Source organism: Osmerus eperlanus, chromosome 4 (genome assembly GCF_963692335.1).
Source record: "Osmerus eperlanus chromosome 4, fOsmEpe2.1, whole genome shotgun sequence".
Taxonomy (NCBI): Eukaryota; Metazoa; Chordata; class Actinopteri; order Osmeriformes; family Osmeridae; genus Osmerus; species Osmerus eperlanus.
Genome location: NC_085021.1, coordinates 13298131 through 13315354, shown reverse-complemented (window position 1 = coordinate 13315354; position 17224 = coordinate 13298131). Strand labels below are relative to the sequence as shown.

At 47.2% G+C, this 17224-nt stretch overlaps 1 protein-coding gene across 1 annotated transcript in view; it reads left to right on the top strand.

The window, feature by feature from the left end:
• LOC134019553 (cadherin-4-like) overlaps positions 1–17224 on the top strand; it is a 178832-nt gene that overhangs the window by 61571 nt on the left and 100037 nt on the right. Inside the window, 1 exon segment of the mRNA XM_062460512.1 lies at positions 16738–16761. Coding sequence (XP_062316496.1) covers positions 16738–16761 — 24 coding nt within the window.

Genomic DNA, 17224 nt, shown 5'->3' with positions numbered 1-17224 from the left:
CTACCCCAGCCCCTATCTACAGCTGTGACCTTATCTCTATCCAGCATGGTGTAGTATCACTGCAGAGCTGGCCCTCTGCAGTGCTGGCCCTCAGCTCTGCAGAGCACACAGCATAATTAATGTGCTATCAAAGAGGCCACACCGCCAAGCGCTAAAAGAGGGAAGTGCTGGGGGGAGCACATGAGAACTCTGCTTATTACTTTACAAATGATTCATTACAGGCAAGAGCGGAGTGGAGACTCCAAACATAATTACATTGATTTCTAACTGATGGCTACAAATAATGACATTTCTCTTGATCTGGGGAAAGAGAGAAATTGAGTGAGGACATTTTCACTGGCTATCTCTCTCTCTCTCTCTCTCTCTCTCTCTCTCTCTCTCTCTCTCTCTCTCTCTCTCTCTCTCTCTCTCTCTCTCTCTCTCTCTCTCTCTCTCGCTCTCTCTCTCTCTTGTTCTCTGGTTCTCTGTCTCTTTCTCCGTCTCACTCTCTCCCAAGCTTTCTTTCTCTCCTTTATTCTCTTTATCTACCTCTCTCTCTCCCTCTCTAATATTCTATCTCTGACAAAACAGTTACATAGTGTGCAAATACATTCATGAGCTAAACACATGCACGGTACATCATGTTTCTCTTCTCTCACAAAACACCTCCCATTCTGTGTAGGCACCAACACACACACACACATACACACACGCACACACACACACACACACTATTTTGCATTCGTTCATTGCTTCTTCTTCTCCCCTGCTCTTTGACGGAGTCTCCCCCCGAGGCTTCTGTTTAGATGCAATGTCAGTTGTAATGGAAGTGAGAACGGAATAACAAAGGGAATGCTTCCTAGCATTGCCTGTACACTGGTGAGGGGCTGTGTTGGGTGGGGGGGTCTTGCAAAATGATGCTTTCAGGACCTCCACTGTCCGACTGTAATGTATTTTGTGGCGGTAAATCCTCCCCCCCCTACAGGCTGGAAAGGACAACACTTTTCCAACCGTATTTGGAGAGCGGGGACTTTTATTGGAGTAAGATGCTGTTTCAGATAGCCTGACTTGTGTTTGGATAGGAAGAGAGGTTTAAATCAACAATATTGAGTACAGGAACAGCCAACGTTTGTAGTGTGAGGTCTTTAGACTGTCATAAATAACTGCATGTCCAGGGCCACGTGTTTTACACATCAATAACTCTCCTATCCCTGCACAGCCAGTGTGTGGCCAGGGATCTGAGAGACAGGGATCAAGAGCAAAGAGAATGCCATCAGACAGGTGTGTTCGTCCTCAGAGCAGCTATTGAACCGTGCGTATGGCTACAAAGGCAAAAGAGTTATCCCTGGAGAAAAATGAGAAGGATATCTCTTCATAGTCCCTGTTATCTTCTGTCTCCCTGTGCTCTTTGTCTTTCTTAGGATCTATCCATCTATATATCTATCCTATCTATATATATATATATATATATATATATATATATATATATATCTATCTTTCTGTCTGTCTGTCTGTCTGTCTGTCTGTCTGTCTGCCTGTCTATCTGTCTATCTGTCTATCTGTCTATCTGTCTATCTGTCTATCTATCTGTCTGTCTGTCTGTCTGTGTATTTCCATGTTGGCTTGATCTATCACTTTCCTTGTCTCTTTCTCTCTTGCTCTCTCTATCTGGGAGGCGGAATCTCAAGAGCCAACTTTATCATACTCAGCTACCAGCTTCAAAGATCCAATCGAGTTCTGAAGAGGGTTTTGATGGGGTGGGTACTGCTGATGGGTGTGTGTGTGTGTGTGTGTGTCTGGAGGAGGGGTTGTCTAGGGGGTTTATTCCAGCTACCCATGAGTGTGTGTTACTGTAATATGTAAGTATGTAAGTGTGTATGTGTGTGTGAGTCTCCAGAACCAGAATTGTCTACCCATCCTCTCTCCTTTTTTCCTCCATCACCTCCTCCCTCCAGGTGGAGTCCCATGCCAGCCATGCGAACAAAGAAGTCTCTGGTGGCTGGATAAAACAGAGTTTCTACGGCTTCTCCTCTCTCCTCCCCTCCCTCCCTCCCTCCCCTCCCTCCCTCCCTCCCTCCCTCCCTCCCTTGCTGCCTGTGCTCCATTAACTCCTCTTCCACTCTTTAGCTTTGTTTGGATTGGTGTCATGGCCCTAATCCCCATGCCGCCTGTAAATGGACTCTACCTCTTTCTGTCTTTGCTGCTCTTTCATCCCCCTTTGCACTGCTCCTTCTTCCTTTCTCTTTGCTGGTGCCTTTTTCCCCACTCTCCTCATCTATCACACCCTCTTCCCTCATTCCGTTTTTTCCCGCTCTCCAGTCTTAGTCTTACAGTAACTCAACCTCCAGCTAACCCTCTCGTTCTCAAGGCTCTGAGCTGTCCTGGTTACCCTGGCCCCAAGCCCCCAGCCTCTGGCAACCCAACCATCAGCCCCAAGCCCCCAGCCTCTGGCAACCCAACCATCAGCCCCAAGCCCCCAGCCTCTGGCAACCCAACCATCAGCCCCAAGTCTATTGAGCTCAACCCTCAGTCATCTTTCTGCTCCACTGACCCCCTCAGTCACAGCCCCCAGGCCTGTGTAGCTGTGACAGTGTCTCCCCTGCCCCCCTCCTCCCAGGGGAGTGTGTCCAGACAGCATTCCTGTGCTGTAGAGGAGTTGTGCTGGGAGTGTCATGCTGACAGAACCATGCTCAATATAAACATTGGACAGCAGTGAGGGCTGCTTCAGACATAACAACTTCCCATGGAAGCCCATAAAGATCTGAGAGTGTGTGTGCCTTTGTGTAGGTGTGTGTGTACGGGTGTGTGTGTGTGTGTCTGTAACCTCTGAGCTTGAACAGAGCAGGGATCTCCCTGCCACTCGGCCTGTCCCAGTCCTATACAGGACAGATGCAGCCCAAGGTGAGCCTGTATGTAGAACGCTCCTCTAGAGAGGGGGAACACCTGCTCTCACCAGAGTGTGTGTGGGTGTGTGTGTACACGCGTCCAAATGCACACTTATTCGCAGGTGTTGTTTGTGTGTGTGTGGGATGACACTCCTTTCCCACCTCGTTACTGGCTGCTTGTTTGGAACAGGTCAGGGTGGCGGGGTCACACACGGGAAACAGTGGGTAATAAGGGATGTCATTGAGCACAAGGTTGTTGGGGTTGCTTTAGCCTACTTGAGAGATATATTTAACCCTCCATCCACCCTGCTGAATGTCCCTACCATAGGGCCCAGTGGTGAGGTCACTGTGGACTGTGATAACCAGGTTATGTGTTATTGATTTGCTATGGAGCCGGGATGTGGCCAGACAGAGCCCACAGGTAACCCACTGCAGGCCTAATCAATTTATTAGCTGCTCCAATTGACAAGGACCCCTGGAGTAAAGACAGACATGGCGGACCCAGGTAATCCAATAGGACTGGCCTCTGACAGCGGAAACACACACACACACCAAACACATAGATCGCTTTTTCCCTCCGTTTTGATGTTTCGCCCCTCGATGAACACGGCGCAGGTCAAATAAAAGTTTTTTTGTGAGTTTCCTCTGATGCATTAGAGGAAACAAGGGGTAGTTCAGACACACATCCTCTCTCTCCCTCTCTCTCTCTCTCTCTCCCTCTCTCTCTCTCTCTCTCTCTCTCTCTCTCTCTCTCTCTCTCTCTCTCCTCTCTCTCTCTCTCTCTCTCTCTCTCTCTCCATCTCTCCCTCCGTTCACCCCTGGTATATTTAGGGGAGGATGAGTTCTAGATGGAGATAGTGTGGGTGTGGTGCTGCTGCGCTCCCAGACTGATGCTGCTGATAGGTGAAGGTGAACCACGCTCTGCTTAGATTCGCAGAGGCAGACTGCGGAGGACACACACACACCATCCATCAGACTACATACCAACCTGCACGGTTTCCATGCACCATATACAATACATCAGTACTCTTAAAACTCTCCATTCTATACACGACTGACAAGTGGGCTGCTGAACCATCTCCTCACTCCTACAGTGCAGTATACACCCACACTTTTTAACAGGCAGATCAGGTTCTGGTATCCTACAGTATCATCCAGAGGAGTCCTTGTCAGAGAGTACAGGGCACTTCATCTCCATCCCTCCTTACTTATCATCAGCACAGCTACTGTTCAGTCAATACCTGCTAGCTCTGCTCTGCTCAGCTCTGCTCTGCCAGTGAATCCGCCGGAGCTGCTGTAATCAGTGTCTCACTCAGGAGGCACACCTGCTCCACTATCACAGCAGATAGGAACAGGGTCTGCCCTGCCTCTGGCTCTGCCTGCAGCCCCTCTGCGTTATCCTCTCCACCCAGGTGTGGCCCTCTTGCACATCCGCTATCGGGAGGAAATTACACGCACCTTAAGCCCGTTACCACTTCAAAGGAAACAGGCAGGAAATGAGGAGAGGCGATGCGCTCCTATTGGTCCCCTGCAGCGAGGAGGGGCTCTACCTACTCACAGCTCTCCGGAGGTGATTAACAACGGCATCTTCATTAGGAGGGTGACTAGCGAACGGCAAGCGGGTCATTGGTCGGTCTTGATGCTGAGTTGAAGTGAAGGTACCTCATGTTGCTGTCAGTACATCTTACCACTGTTCAACACTAAGCACCTTTGCATCGGTTCAGATGGAGTGGCAAAATCCTTCTATCATGGTTGTCTGCTTGCGTGGCTAACAGCTATGGGTTGTGATAACGTATGGTTCTTATTTGCATGTACACAGCGCTTAGAGACTCCTGGCATCCACACCGTGAGAATGGATGTGTGCGAGTGGGCTGGTGATAAGCCGTGGCCCAGATGAATGCTTCACCTTGGTTCGCTGTCACATATGAAGCTGCTACACAACTCCATATCCATTAGGTAACACGTTTGAGAGATTGGATATGTCTCTCTGCTGGGGCTGTTTATATAGTAGAAAAGATAGAAGGGAAGGGCCGGAAGGAGGAAGTTACAGAGAGACGTCGAATTGACAGCGCAGAGAGAAAGCGAGAGGGAGAGAGTTATCCCCGCTGTCACTGCTTGATCTGCGTGTCATCATGTCTGCTGCGTTAGTTTAGATTCCTCACTGCTGGGAAATGTTCTGTTGCGGTCACTATGGAAACAAAATCAGGAAATACAGCCATTGAGGCTCCTGACAGAGTTGAAGCGGTGGTGGGGGAGACTGTCGATAAAAATGTAATTCTGATCAAAGGAAAATGGTGAAGAGGTAGTAGAGAAAAGAAATGAAGGAACAAAGAGAATGGTTGACTGGACGATGTAACGCCCCACTTGAAAGCAGTGGAACTATTCAATTGTTACTGGTGGCTGAAGGATTGAGTGTTTGGTGTGTGTGTGTGTGTGTGCTTGTGCATGTGTGTCCATCTGCATTTGTGGGGGATGAAAGGAGCCCTGGGTGTTATAAAACATTCACATGGTCTGTGTATCTGGCTCTCATCTCGAGCCTTGTCTTACCTAAACGGATACCCATAATGCAACTGACATGCTCAGTGTTTTCTCTAGAAAGACATATTTTGGCATGAAGACCACCATCACATCGGTAAAATACTTGACTTGTCATCACGTGTGCCGTTAAAAGAAAATGATGAATTCCTGACATGAGAATGGATATTGGTCTCAGACCAAACACATGGAGCCATTTCCAGTAACAGCAGTGGAACACCTCCCCATCTGTCTTCCCAAACCTCTTAACTCCCAATGAGGAACAGGAACTGGACACATGGAATCCAAACAGAGAGGTTTGGAATCCATAGCCCCAGTCCCACAATCCTCGGCCAGACCAAACACATCCGTCTACTCCAGCCACACTGTTGGGCCAACTGTTTCTCCTGATTCTTTAATGGCCATGAAGGAGAGAGAGAGGAAAATAGAGAGAGAGGAAGAGAGGAAGAGAAGCGAGAAAGATAATAATGAGACAACTGTAGTCACCTCTCTCTCCCTCTCTCTCTCTCTCTCTCTCTCTCTCTCTCTCTCTCTCTCTCTCTTCTCTCTCTCTCTCTCTCTCTCTCTCTCTCTCTCTCTCTCTCTCTCTCTCCCTCTCTTTCTCTCCCCTCTCTCTCTCTCTCTCTCTCTCTCTCTCTCTCTCTCTCTCTCTCTCTCTCACTCTCTCTGAGCTAAGCTGATGGACTGGTCTGCAGCGTGCCACGCGTTGGTAATTGCTTTATTTTTCATGAGCGAGGGTAATAGCAGGAAAAGCCTCATGCTGGTGTCAGTCCCTTCACATGGTTCGGCTTCCTCTCATTCCAGACAGGGTATAATTCTGACGAGATAAAATATAACTGGTTCTGTATGAGAGATGGGGAGGCATGGAAATGACGGGGAGACCTTTTACATATTAGCCTGGCCTGGAATTCAAACCAGCAGCCCTCCTGCTAAAGTCCATTCAAAGTCCAAGTCCTTATGTCCTACCCTATGTGTAGCCCATGGCGCTGAATCCTGCACTGCCTTTGCCAGGCTGTGCCTGGTCAGTAATGCCACTGCCTCTTCTTTCCTGGTAAAGAGACCCATCAGTGTGACAGAGCTAGCCTGCTGGACTCAATATGAGGACCTGGGCTGGAGGATACCTCATTTCTCCACTAGCTCCCCACCCTTGCCATCTCCGTTCCTGCCTCCCCCACTAGGGATAATTATTCTATAGATCGAGCGTCTTGCACAGACCATGTCCTCCGTATCAGCCGATGTTAACCAAACACAGGGCCAATGCTAAGCAGGATACTGACACTGGGTATGTGCATGCTACATACTGTATAGTGCTGCTGTAGATTCTTGGAACGTTAAAAGGTATTTAAAACCCCCCTTCTTCACTGCGAATGATCTGGATGTGGGTCTGTGAGGCTCCACCTCTCTGATCACCAGGCGGGAAACACAGAGCCTCCTGGTATGTTGTTCTAGGAGAGGGGAGGATGGATGGATGGACGGAGGGAGGGAGTAGAGGCAGAGTGGTTTCTAACCAACAGGATCCTGAGTGCAGTGGGAGCTTACCAGCGTGATGGATTAGGAGTGAGGAGTGTGTGCTGCTCTAATGGCAGCTCCATGGCAGCCTGAGGAGATGACTTTCATCATCTTAGCCTCCTCATTACCCTCCTGTCTGCCCGGCCAGGCAGGGCACCACAGTCAGATGGCTCAGACATGCCCACAGTGCTGTGGCTCCTCTGAGCACAGGGCTGCGATGACACAACGCATCACACAGCCTGTCTGTAACCCAGCCCGTCCACTCTCCCTGGCCTGTCATCACAAGGTGGTACCATTGCACAGAGCTGTGATGTCACCAAACCCTTGGCCATGAGGGAACTGTGATGTCAACTGTGATGTCACTAAAAGCCATACCGTCAGTACAAAAGAGCTGTGATATTATCAAAGCCCTTCGAAACGAAGGCCTAAGCTCTGTAAAGCTGTCTGCACCCACTGGGAGCACAGTGACCTTGACAACAGGCTGTTGGGCTCCGATGGCTGAGTCAGGTCTCCATGGATACCTGGAGGAAGTGGGCTTTGTGTGACAGTGATGTCTATCATTAATTTAGTCTTGCCTCTAGTCTCCTTCTGCACAATCTCAACTCACACTCAAAGCAAACTGTCCAACCTTTGAGGTCTGTTTTACACAGCAAAAGTTCCTTTTCATTCTTTCATAAATGAACCATTTAGTTAAGGTAGAAAAAAGGTATATCTGATCATAGTCATTGTAACTGTTATTTTAGTGAGAACATTGCAGCTTTGAGCTAAAGCATGATTACTGTGCCATTCCTTGTACTAGTCTACATGTTGAAAGACAATGGCTACATAGTCCAAAAGAGGTAAAGGATAATTGCTCATTGTTAAAACACAGAGATGAAATTGCATTGGTTTGCTTGAAAAAAAAACGAATTTTGTGGCCTTACTTTTCCTGTTGAAATCCTCTAGCAATCTTTGCTTTGATGGGTTAGAGTCTAAGTCTATGTAGAATATGTGCTAGTTCTTGGATATGTCAACATATTCAACACTGGTGAACCATTGGAGTAAGAACAGGAAACCACCAGAAACCTCCATATCATCAGCCTGCCCCTGTAGCTATCGCTTCATGTTTTATATTCTCTACTGTATTTATTCACATCCCGTACTCCTAACAGGGCCTATCTGCCTCTCCTCTGTCACTCTCTCATCTTTTCAGTTAGTTGCCGTGAGCAACGTGCAAGGTACTAATTGCGTTTGCAGCCACCTTGTTAATGACTGTGTTTTAATGGCTCTCAGCGATTATGGCAGTGACTTTCAGCGGTGCCATTTTAGTTTACACAACTGCCATTTGCTTAAAAGCTTTGCTCTTCTCATTTAGGACAAGCTGGCAGAGTAAAGTGTGTTTGTAATAACAGGTTTAGTGCTGTCTGTGAAAAGAGTTCTCTGTAGAATGGCTTGTAACCATGAACATTTGGTGCAGAGATGACAAGGCTTCATGAAGACACTAGTCTACAATTAGTTAACTAATTGACTAATGACTAATTACAGCCCAACCTTGTTAATTCATGTTGACCCTTCCTTGGCGTGTGTGAACATGTCCTTCGTGCTCTTGTCCTTCCTCACTTGCCTTCGTCAGCTCTGTTTGCACCTTCCTCCTCTCCTCCCGCTAGGACACCTTTCCTTGTTGCCATTTCGCTTTATCACCAGCCATTTCTCTTGTCAGTACTCAGATGAGGTCTCTCTCTCTCTCTCTTCTCTCTCTCTCTCTCTCTCTCTCTCTGTCTCTCTCTCTCTCTCTCACATGCATACACACTCCAACATTGCCATTCTAACAGGAAGTTTTTGAACCATGTTCATGCCAGGAAACGCATAAACTCCTCCATGTGCTCTTTTGTTCCTGTAATAATCCCCATCCACAACAAAGATGAGCGGTTTCAAAAAGAGGCTCTCTGGTGCTTGACAGCAGAGTGGAGCTCGAGGATTGCCCTTTTCTCTCCCCCTTGTTGAATCTATGTCTTGCTCTTTTCAGTCTTTATTCCTTAGATATGCTCATGCACACCCACACACACACACACAAACAGGTACACACACATACACACACATATGGCAGATATTTTGTGCTTTGAAAAACTACAGCACTGGCCTTGTAAGTGTTAGTGTTTTACTATTTTGATACACTTTTCTTAGCCTTGGAGTGATGTGCCCTTGCACATCTAACACGAACACGCACACATACACACACAAGTTATGGCGTGGTACGAGTGTGTAGTAAGCGCCTCATTCCTCCCGGTGTTGAGGCTGGGTGATTGGCAGCTGTGCCCGAGGGGTGTGACAGGGTGACAGAGTGTCCTGATCCTCAAGCTGCCCCTGCTTCTCCACATGTCTCTTTAGTCTCTCCACCACATCCCTCCGTCTCCCCATCCCTCCATCACTCCCTCCATCACTCCCTTCATCTCTGTTTAGCTGTCTATTCATCTTACACATCCCCCTGCATACACGGTCTGCCTTTGTACCGTCAGACTGGGCGTTCACTTTTCCTTGTGCTGTCCTCATTCATTCTTCATCACCATAATCACGTCCACATGACTCAGATCATCTTAGAAGAATTGGAAATGTAAATATGTGTTTCATAAGCATTTGATCTAACATCTAACACCCTGCTGAGAAAATAACACCTCATTAAATGATTGATATTGTTTAGTTGTCACTTAATATATTTGATTGAGTATAACCTTGGGTGTCCATCAAGCACTCTGTTTATCTTTTGTTTCCACATCCGACACTAATTTATGATGGAGAAAAATACAGCCTTTTATGTTTATGACATGCCAGCAAACAAGGAGGGCTTGAGATTATTCTAGAGCATTCAGAATGCAGCCTCTAACACCTATATTAAGCAGAGTGGGCACTCTTAACCATTGTTCCTTCTGGAATGCTTTAATCAGGCAGGGCTTATCTGTAGTTTAGGTCCTCATCACCGCTGATTCAAGGGAGATAAAAGGGGGAGAAGGAATACAAATTATGTTTAAATCAGCTCAGTTGAGCCAAAAAACAACCCAGTAATCAGGAGGCCACAGGCTTGTCTCTGCTGCCAGGAGCACACTCTGATAGGCCAGCAGCATCTACTAAGACAGAAGCAGCACACTCACTTCAAACATGTCATGTGCTTCCATGTGCTTAGTGTTATCATAGCCTTCCCTTGCTTCTTACACCTACTAACGTAGGAATATCAAACTTCTACCCTTTATTCCTATTAGAGTTTTTATCCTGTAACTTGCTACCGTGACATACAAAATGTTTAGGTGTGTCTCATGTTCCCAAAGAAGAGAAGATGAGAGTAACTGAATGACTAAGTGACTGAATGACTAAGTGACTGAATGACTAAGTGACTGAATTTGAAAAAGAATGTGACAGAGAGGGAGAGATGGATACAGAGGTGCCCTGTGCAACTAATTAATTTGAATATTTATGTATTAATATTTTTGAGTTTGGTGAGAGACAAAGGGTGCATTTGAGGATGACAGTGGAGGAGGAGGAAGAGGAATGAAAGAGGCGGAAGGGGGATGAGGAGGAGGAGGGGGAGGACTACTGTACCATTTGATGTGTGGGTGGGTGCCAGAGATGAGTGATGGGAGCCAGCGCAGACTGAAGGTCACATCTAAAGGCCTGGCATTTCCAGCTGCCTTTGTCACAGGGGAGAGGATAAATAAAGTTAAGTGCATCTTGTTTATTCTCTCCACTTCCTCCCCATGAGAGAGAGAGAGAGAGAGAGAGAGAGAGAGAGAGAGAGAGAGAGAGAGAGAGAGAGAGAGAGAGAGAGAGAGAGAGAGAGGAAAAAGACAGAGAGATGCAAAAAGAGAGAGAGGGCGTGAGAAAGACAGAAGGTTGCCATTACCATTGCCATTAGATGATTCCGAATGGGAACATTATGGTATTTATTTTTGTAAAATCAAGAAGAAAAAAATGGATGTCCTCAGATTAGTATGCATTTAATGGCAGAGATTAACTCCCTACTGCTGCCTCCTCTACAGTCTCCATCTGTCCCTGAATGAAAAACTAATCTCGTCCTGTCCTAGAGTTTGGCACCTTATTAGTTCAAACATATTGTTTTTGTAAAAACAGGTGGTGGTAAATTACTATGCTTGCAGGTATGCAGACCCTACCAGTATCTTCCAAAACTATTCGAGTCCTATCAGCCAGTCTAACATATCCTCAAAGTGAACAGACTGAAGGTCTCCCTTGTACTCCATTGCTCTTGCTCCCTACAGACTGGCAGGAACACTGACAGTGTCTGTCTGGAGCAGGGGGTTGTGGGGTGGTCGGGGTGCCATCTTCCCCTCAGGCAGGGTAGTGCCCATGGTCATAAGACCTTCCTGCCCAGCCTCTAATATCTGATCAAGGACCATCTGCTGTTGGTTCATGACATGCTCTATCTGCATCTCTCTCTATCTCTGTCTCTCTCTGTCTCTCTCTTTCTCTCTCTCACTCCTTCTCAGTCTATCTCTCTCTATCTGTCCGACCTCTTCAAGCAGAGCCCACAGGGAAATCAAGCTATCAGCGGTCTATTAGAATAGCTCTGGTCACCGTTTGATGGGCACTGTTGCGGGAGGAAATTAGATTACCCTCACAATGCTGTTATTTTGGTGCTGTATTCATTTGGGACGCTTTTACACATGCAGCCAAATCCCTCCATCTCTTTCTCCTTCTTTCCCTCTATCTCTCCTCCTCCCTTTCTCTTCATCCCTCTCCCCTCCCTCTCTCCTTGTCTCTCTTTATTTCTCTCCCTTTCTCTCTTACTAAGCAGCCATGGCAATCATGATCTCTAAATCCTTACCTCATAGAAACATTGGACTCAAATTCTATTGAAGCTATTGGATTTTTTATTAAAAATATGAAATTTGTCCGGTTGGCTTTTGTTATTTTTTATTACTATCGATCGAGACCAATGACAGATATTGAGTGATCTGTGGGTGAAGAGTGAGATGCTCAGGGTCTGGACACACTGCAATGTAATTAGCTTGGAATGGACTTTTATTGCACAGGGAGGGAGCAGAGTAGCAGGCCCCATGCCTAAACAGCACAATTATCACTGCAGTAAAATGTGTGTGTTCAACTGACAAGAGCAGTGAGTCACCATGTGTCATATCCAGCTTACCCTGAGATGTCATTCCACACCACTATTGATTTATACATCGAAGGTACTTGCCAGTTGTTATATTATGTAATTGCCAAAACGTTTCTCTGTAGCTGAATATGTTTATGTGCGAGTATGTTTGTACAATCTCCACCCTTGAGAACAGTTGCTAATCAGGTAATGCACCATATAAGACTAATGCAGACCTCTCCTCTCCCAGTCTGCTGCAGCAGTGCAGTAATTAATCCAGCTGAACCCGTAGCGCTCACAAAATAAATGTTTTCCATTTTCATTAAGAGACAACTCATTAGTACATAATGAGGGAGAACCCTGCTTCTCTCTCCCTGTGCTCTGTGCTCCAGCAGTCCAGGCGCTACACAGCCCTGCCTGCCTGCCTGCCTGCCTGCCTGCCTGCTGCACAGTTACTCACTGCTAATTCAAACCCATCCTACACAATGGAACTCAGATGTCTCTACACATCTTTTTGTGCGCTCACAAACGCACACACGCGCACACACACACACACACACACACACACACACACACACACACAGCTAGCTACATGAGCACAACACTGCCACTATGCCAGCCTTTCATTCTGACACCCTCAAAGTATACATAACCAGCACCAAAAAATAATGAACAAGAGAAGTGTTGAGTGCCTGCATTCCTCTGGCATAGAGATCAACTTCACTGGCTGTGAACTTTCAATTGGCTATGTAATTTAGAGCTTCCTGTTAAAGGTGACATCTTCCTGTTTGTGAGGGGCGCCCGTTATCAGAGGCAGAATAACAGCACATCTGCCCTTTCTCCTCACAGACGAGGGGAAAGGGCAGCAGGCATCAGCCAGGTTCAGGACCAGACATCAGCACGCTCACGCTGCGGCTTGGCCTAACAAGCTCGCTGCCTCACCGAACCAAAAGACACGGAACACAAACAACCCCAACAGCAGCTGTCTTAATAAGCACCCTGATAACCAGAGGAATGGAAAAAATACTTCTGGGCAGCCATGGCTTGTGTGAACCCCATCTTTGGAGTAGCAGTGAAAACTAGTGTATGGAGCAGAGTAACTGCAAAGGGAAGCAGTCAGTAAATGTTAAGTGTCCCCGCTAATGTTACGGCAGCAGTAAAGGAGTAGCCATGGGATAATGACCAGTCCCCTGTCGCTGCTTGGAATCCCTCCGGGTCTCAGTCTGGCCTTCCCTTATTAAAACACACAACTGGTCATGGTCATCATGGCTGAACCTGAGCACAACTTAGTCCTGTAGGGCTCATTAACCCTGGGGGTCGGGGGTCAGTGGCGCCCGGCCGCACCATCACTCACCGAGGTCCCTGCTGGACTCATAACCCTGAGTGATGGGGTGTCAGCCTGCTAAATTCACTCAATCCCAAAGCGGGTGATTTAGTAACGAGGAGCCACGATGTAGGAATTTATCCTAATTACATTAAAGCTTCAATATATCAATAATGCTTAATCATCTGAAGACAGCTGCATTTGTTTATGTCACCCTGGGAGGCTCGGCTAAGCGTTCACACGTCCTCTTCTCAAACACTCCACATAGCACGTGGGTTCACCAGCCAACAAAACACAATATCTCTCTCTCTCTCTTTTGTATCTCACTCTTTCACTATCTCTGTCACACATGTGCACACACTCCCCCCCCCCCCCCCTCCCCGCATGCACGCAAATACACCACTGATATGGTTTTCATTTGCCCTGATGGATTGGTGATTAGCTTTGAGGATTCCTCAGTTCATGATAGGTATAAAATCGAACCCAATTTCTGACTTTAATTAAAGCTATTCCCAGGGCAGGCCAGGCTGCTGTAAGGCCATGACTTAAAGAGGTCAATGGGAGACAGCTTTCCAATGGGGGTCTAATTCAATCAAGTTTGTATCCGGATATATGGCTCGGGAGGGGGTCTTCCTATAGACATACCTCTACAATGATCCACAGTGTTGAAGTAACATGTTCCTATAGTATCTACAGTAGTAGCGGAACAGTGTCCATGTTAACACCAGTAGCTGAAGACTGGGTGTGTTTGTCTTCAGGGGGCAGGGCTTTGGAATACACCAGCTGGGTTTCTGATTGGCCCCCAGTTTTAGCCCTCAGCAAAAACAGGGTGCACAGACCTCCGGGGGGAAACCAGCTGTGTTGACCACAACCTCTGGGGGCACACGCAGGAAGGAGCGCACGCATGAATGATTGTGTGCGTGCACACAGAAGCATGCACGCGTGCTTCCTGCTAGCCAGCTGTGGCCACCTTGCTGCTCTGTGGTGTGTGCGTGTGTGCATGTTAGTGAGTGTCCATGTGCGTGTGAACCCTCAGGAAGCCCCAGCTGCCCTCTGATCATGAGCTTTTGGTACTGACCCAGGAGGGACAAGAGATGAGAAGCGGGGAGAAGAGAGGAGTGGATGGGGGCAGGAAAGGAGGGGGGAGTGGAGGATGAGGAGGTACGAAAGAGAGGGTCTACAGTGCAGCTTGCCCACAGCTGAGTCTAGTTGGGGGCAGCTGATTCTGTGTGTCGCCCGTGGAGGTGTTTATTCTCAAAGCTTCTCTGATTCCCAGCCTTGCCTTCTCATTTCACTAGATATCGATCCGAGCTCTGGTCAAACATTGGCCAAATCCTCCCTCCTCCTGCTGAACATTAAAAAGACACACATACCTGTACACACACACATACATAAACAGTACATTACGGGACAAACGGGACACTTATTTACAAGTCAATGCATCAAGATACATACTGTAACACAACCATCTTTTGTTATGTTTTTGTTTTACATTTACTTGTAATTGTATTAATTTAGCAGTCACTTTTATCCAACGAGACAGTCTGAGAGAATTAAAGGTTGGTTCTATTTAGTTCTTCCACTGTTTTTCTTCTCTCTCTGTCGCTCTCTCTCTCCTTCACATACGAAGAGAAAAGGAGAATAAAGAGCACAGCGTAGGTGTCGGCTGTATCTATAGCACCATGGAGACTGAGGCTGAGCCTACACAAGCCCTCCGGATGGGATGCCTGTGCTGACGTATAGCCTCATTCACATGACGACGTTCCCACTGGAGGGGCCACGCAGGGCCAGCAGCCCCCTCAGAACACCTCTCTCATGTTCACAGGAAATTAGCCTCCAAATCCATCTGAGCCTCCTGAGGCCGCCGGGCAGGAACACAGCAATCGATAGCGGTTGGGGAAAAGAGCTTTTACCTGCTCAAACAACTCATTATTTATGTATATGCAGACCAGGCAGCCATCATCACACTCTTTTTGCCACATATTGACATGTTAAAGGAGGGAAAGGGGTTTTTCCTGCTTGGTCATCAATCACTTTCAGCTGCTGTTGGTGTGCATAATTACCTCAGTTTGGGTTTTCAAGAAGAGAAACAGCATGTATGTGCTGGTTATGTGCTGTGCAGTATACTGTACTGTACAGATACGCAGTACAGAGAGAAGTCTTTGTCATGCTAATTCTCAATATCTGCAATACAATTCTATGCATTTTTAACAAGACACTTCTCCATGTGTTTTGGAGGCCTAAGCATAGACATGTCACATCAATCTCATTCAGGCCTATCGACGGAAATAACCAATGGACCAATATTCACCCAAATCCCCCAAAACAACAGCTTTGAAAGCCAGGCCCAATCCCACACCATGATGCTTTGATAAACACCAACGCCACCCCCACAACAGAGGCCATCTTTATTCTGGCAATTAGGCAAAGCGCTGGATTATCTCTCCTTCAGCCAAGCCTGCTGCAAATCCGTCCCGATTCAATTATTCTCCTCCCCTGTCTGCGTCCGTTTGGGCATGTGGCCAGGGAAGAAATATGCTCAAGGATTTGGACTGCTAAAATTGTTTTTATTTTTATTTTCATTCCATTCCTGCATTCCATCAGACTTGACAAGACTATTAAATAAAAATGAAACCATGGGAACTTGAAAACAGTGTCCTTGTAAATATTTTATGACAACAATAACCAAAATGTTCTTTATTTTTTAGCTCACCTTTCACTCTCCTCTTTCTGGAAATGATTTGTAAAAAAATAATTCCCTTTGGATTGCACTCTTTGCTGTCTTCAGGGTGATGTGTTTGCTGTACATATCTGGACTTATCAGATATAGTCTCTCACACTAACTTTTATCAAAGATGACGACTGACTGGTGATCTGTGATTTTCTCATCTCTTCACTCAAGGCCTTTTTACTCTCTTTCTCAGTGCCTTAGATCAGATGCTCCCCTCCCTCTCCTCTCCTCCTTTTCCTCTCCTCCCTCTCCTCCCTCCCTCTCCTCTCTTCCCTCTCCTCCCTCCCTCTCCTCTCTTCCCTCCCCTCCCCTCCCCTCCCCTCCCCTCCCCTCCCCTCCCCTCCCCTCCCTCCCTCCCTCCCTCCCTCCCCTCCCATCCCCTCCCCTCCCCTCCCCTCCCTCTCCTCTCTCACCCTCCTTCCCTTCCTCTCTCCATCTCCACCTCTCTGAGTGTAGGGCAGCCTCAGTCCTTCAGTGTGTACTGAAGTGGATGTGTGTTGGAGAGCTGAGTAGAGAGACCCCCTGGATGTGTGCAAACGGCCCCCTTCTGTTTACCCTCCCGGGCGCCATGTTCCCCTCCCAGCCTATCACTGTTGTGGCTGTCATCTCCTTCATTTGATGTGCCTGCTAGACAACAACCTGTCAGCCTAACACGCACTCCCCTCCCCCCCACCCCCTTCTCTCTCATCTACAGATACCACCGTGTCATCTCAGAAAGGTAAGACAACTTACAATCAGTCATCTGAGTCCTTTGTCTGCTTGTGATGAGTGGGGTGTGGGCGTGCAGCTGTTTGTCAGTATGCATGTGTTCGTACAAACTGCTCGTGTTTGCGTGTCACATACACAACACAGCATAGCAACGTTCATGTTGCTGTTTAGTGCCACATTGTAACTTCAGGATACACATGGTATTTTATTCCCATTCACAGACAGATGATGATGACACTGTCCACATGATGCGTGCGCCTGATAAAAGCACAGCTGTCTGACTCACTGAACACAGTGGTCCATCGTGACTGTCAGGCGGAAACCTTGTTTGTCCAAAACTGTTTGAGACTGGAGGTACTTTATTGATCCCAAGGCAAAATTGCCGTTACTTTTCCAAAAAAAGGAGATACAAAGTTTCCACACAGCAATGGTATATTATTTGTCTGGGGTGTGTGTGTGTGGGCGGGCATGCA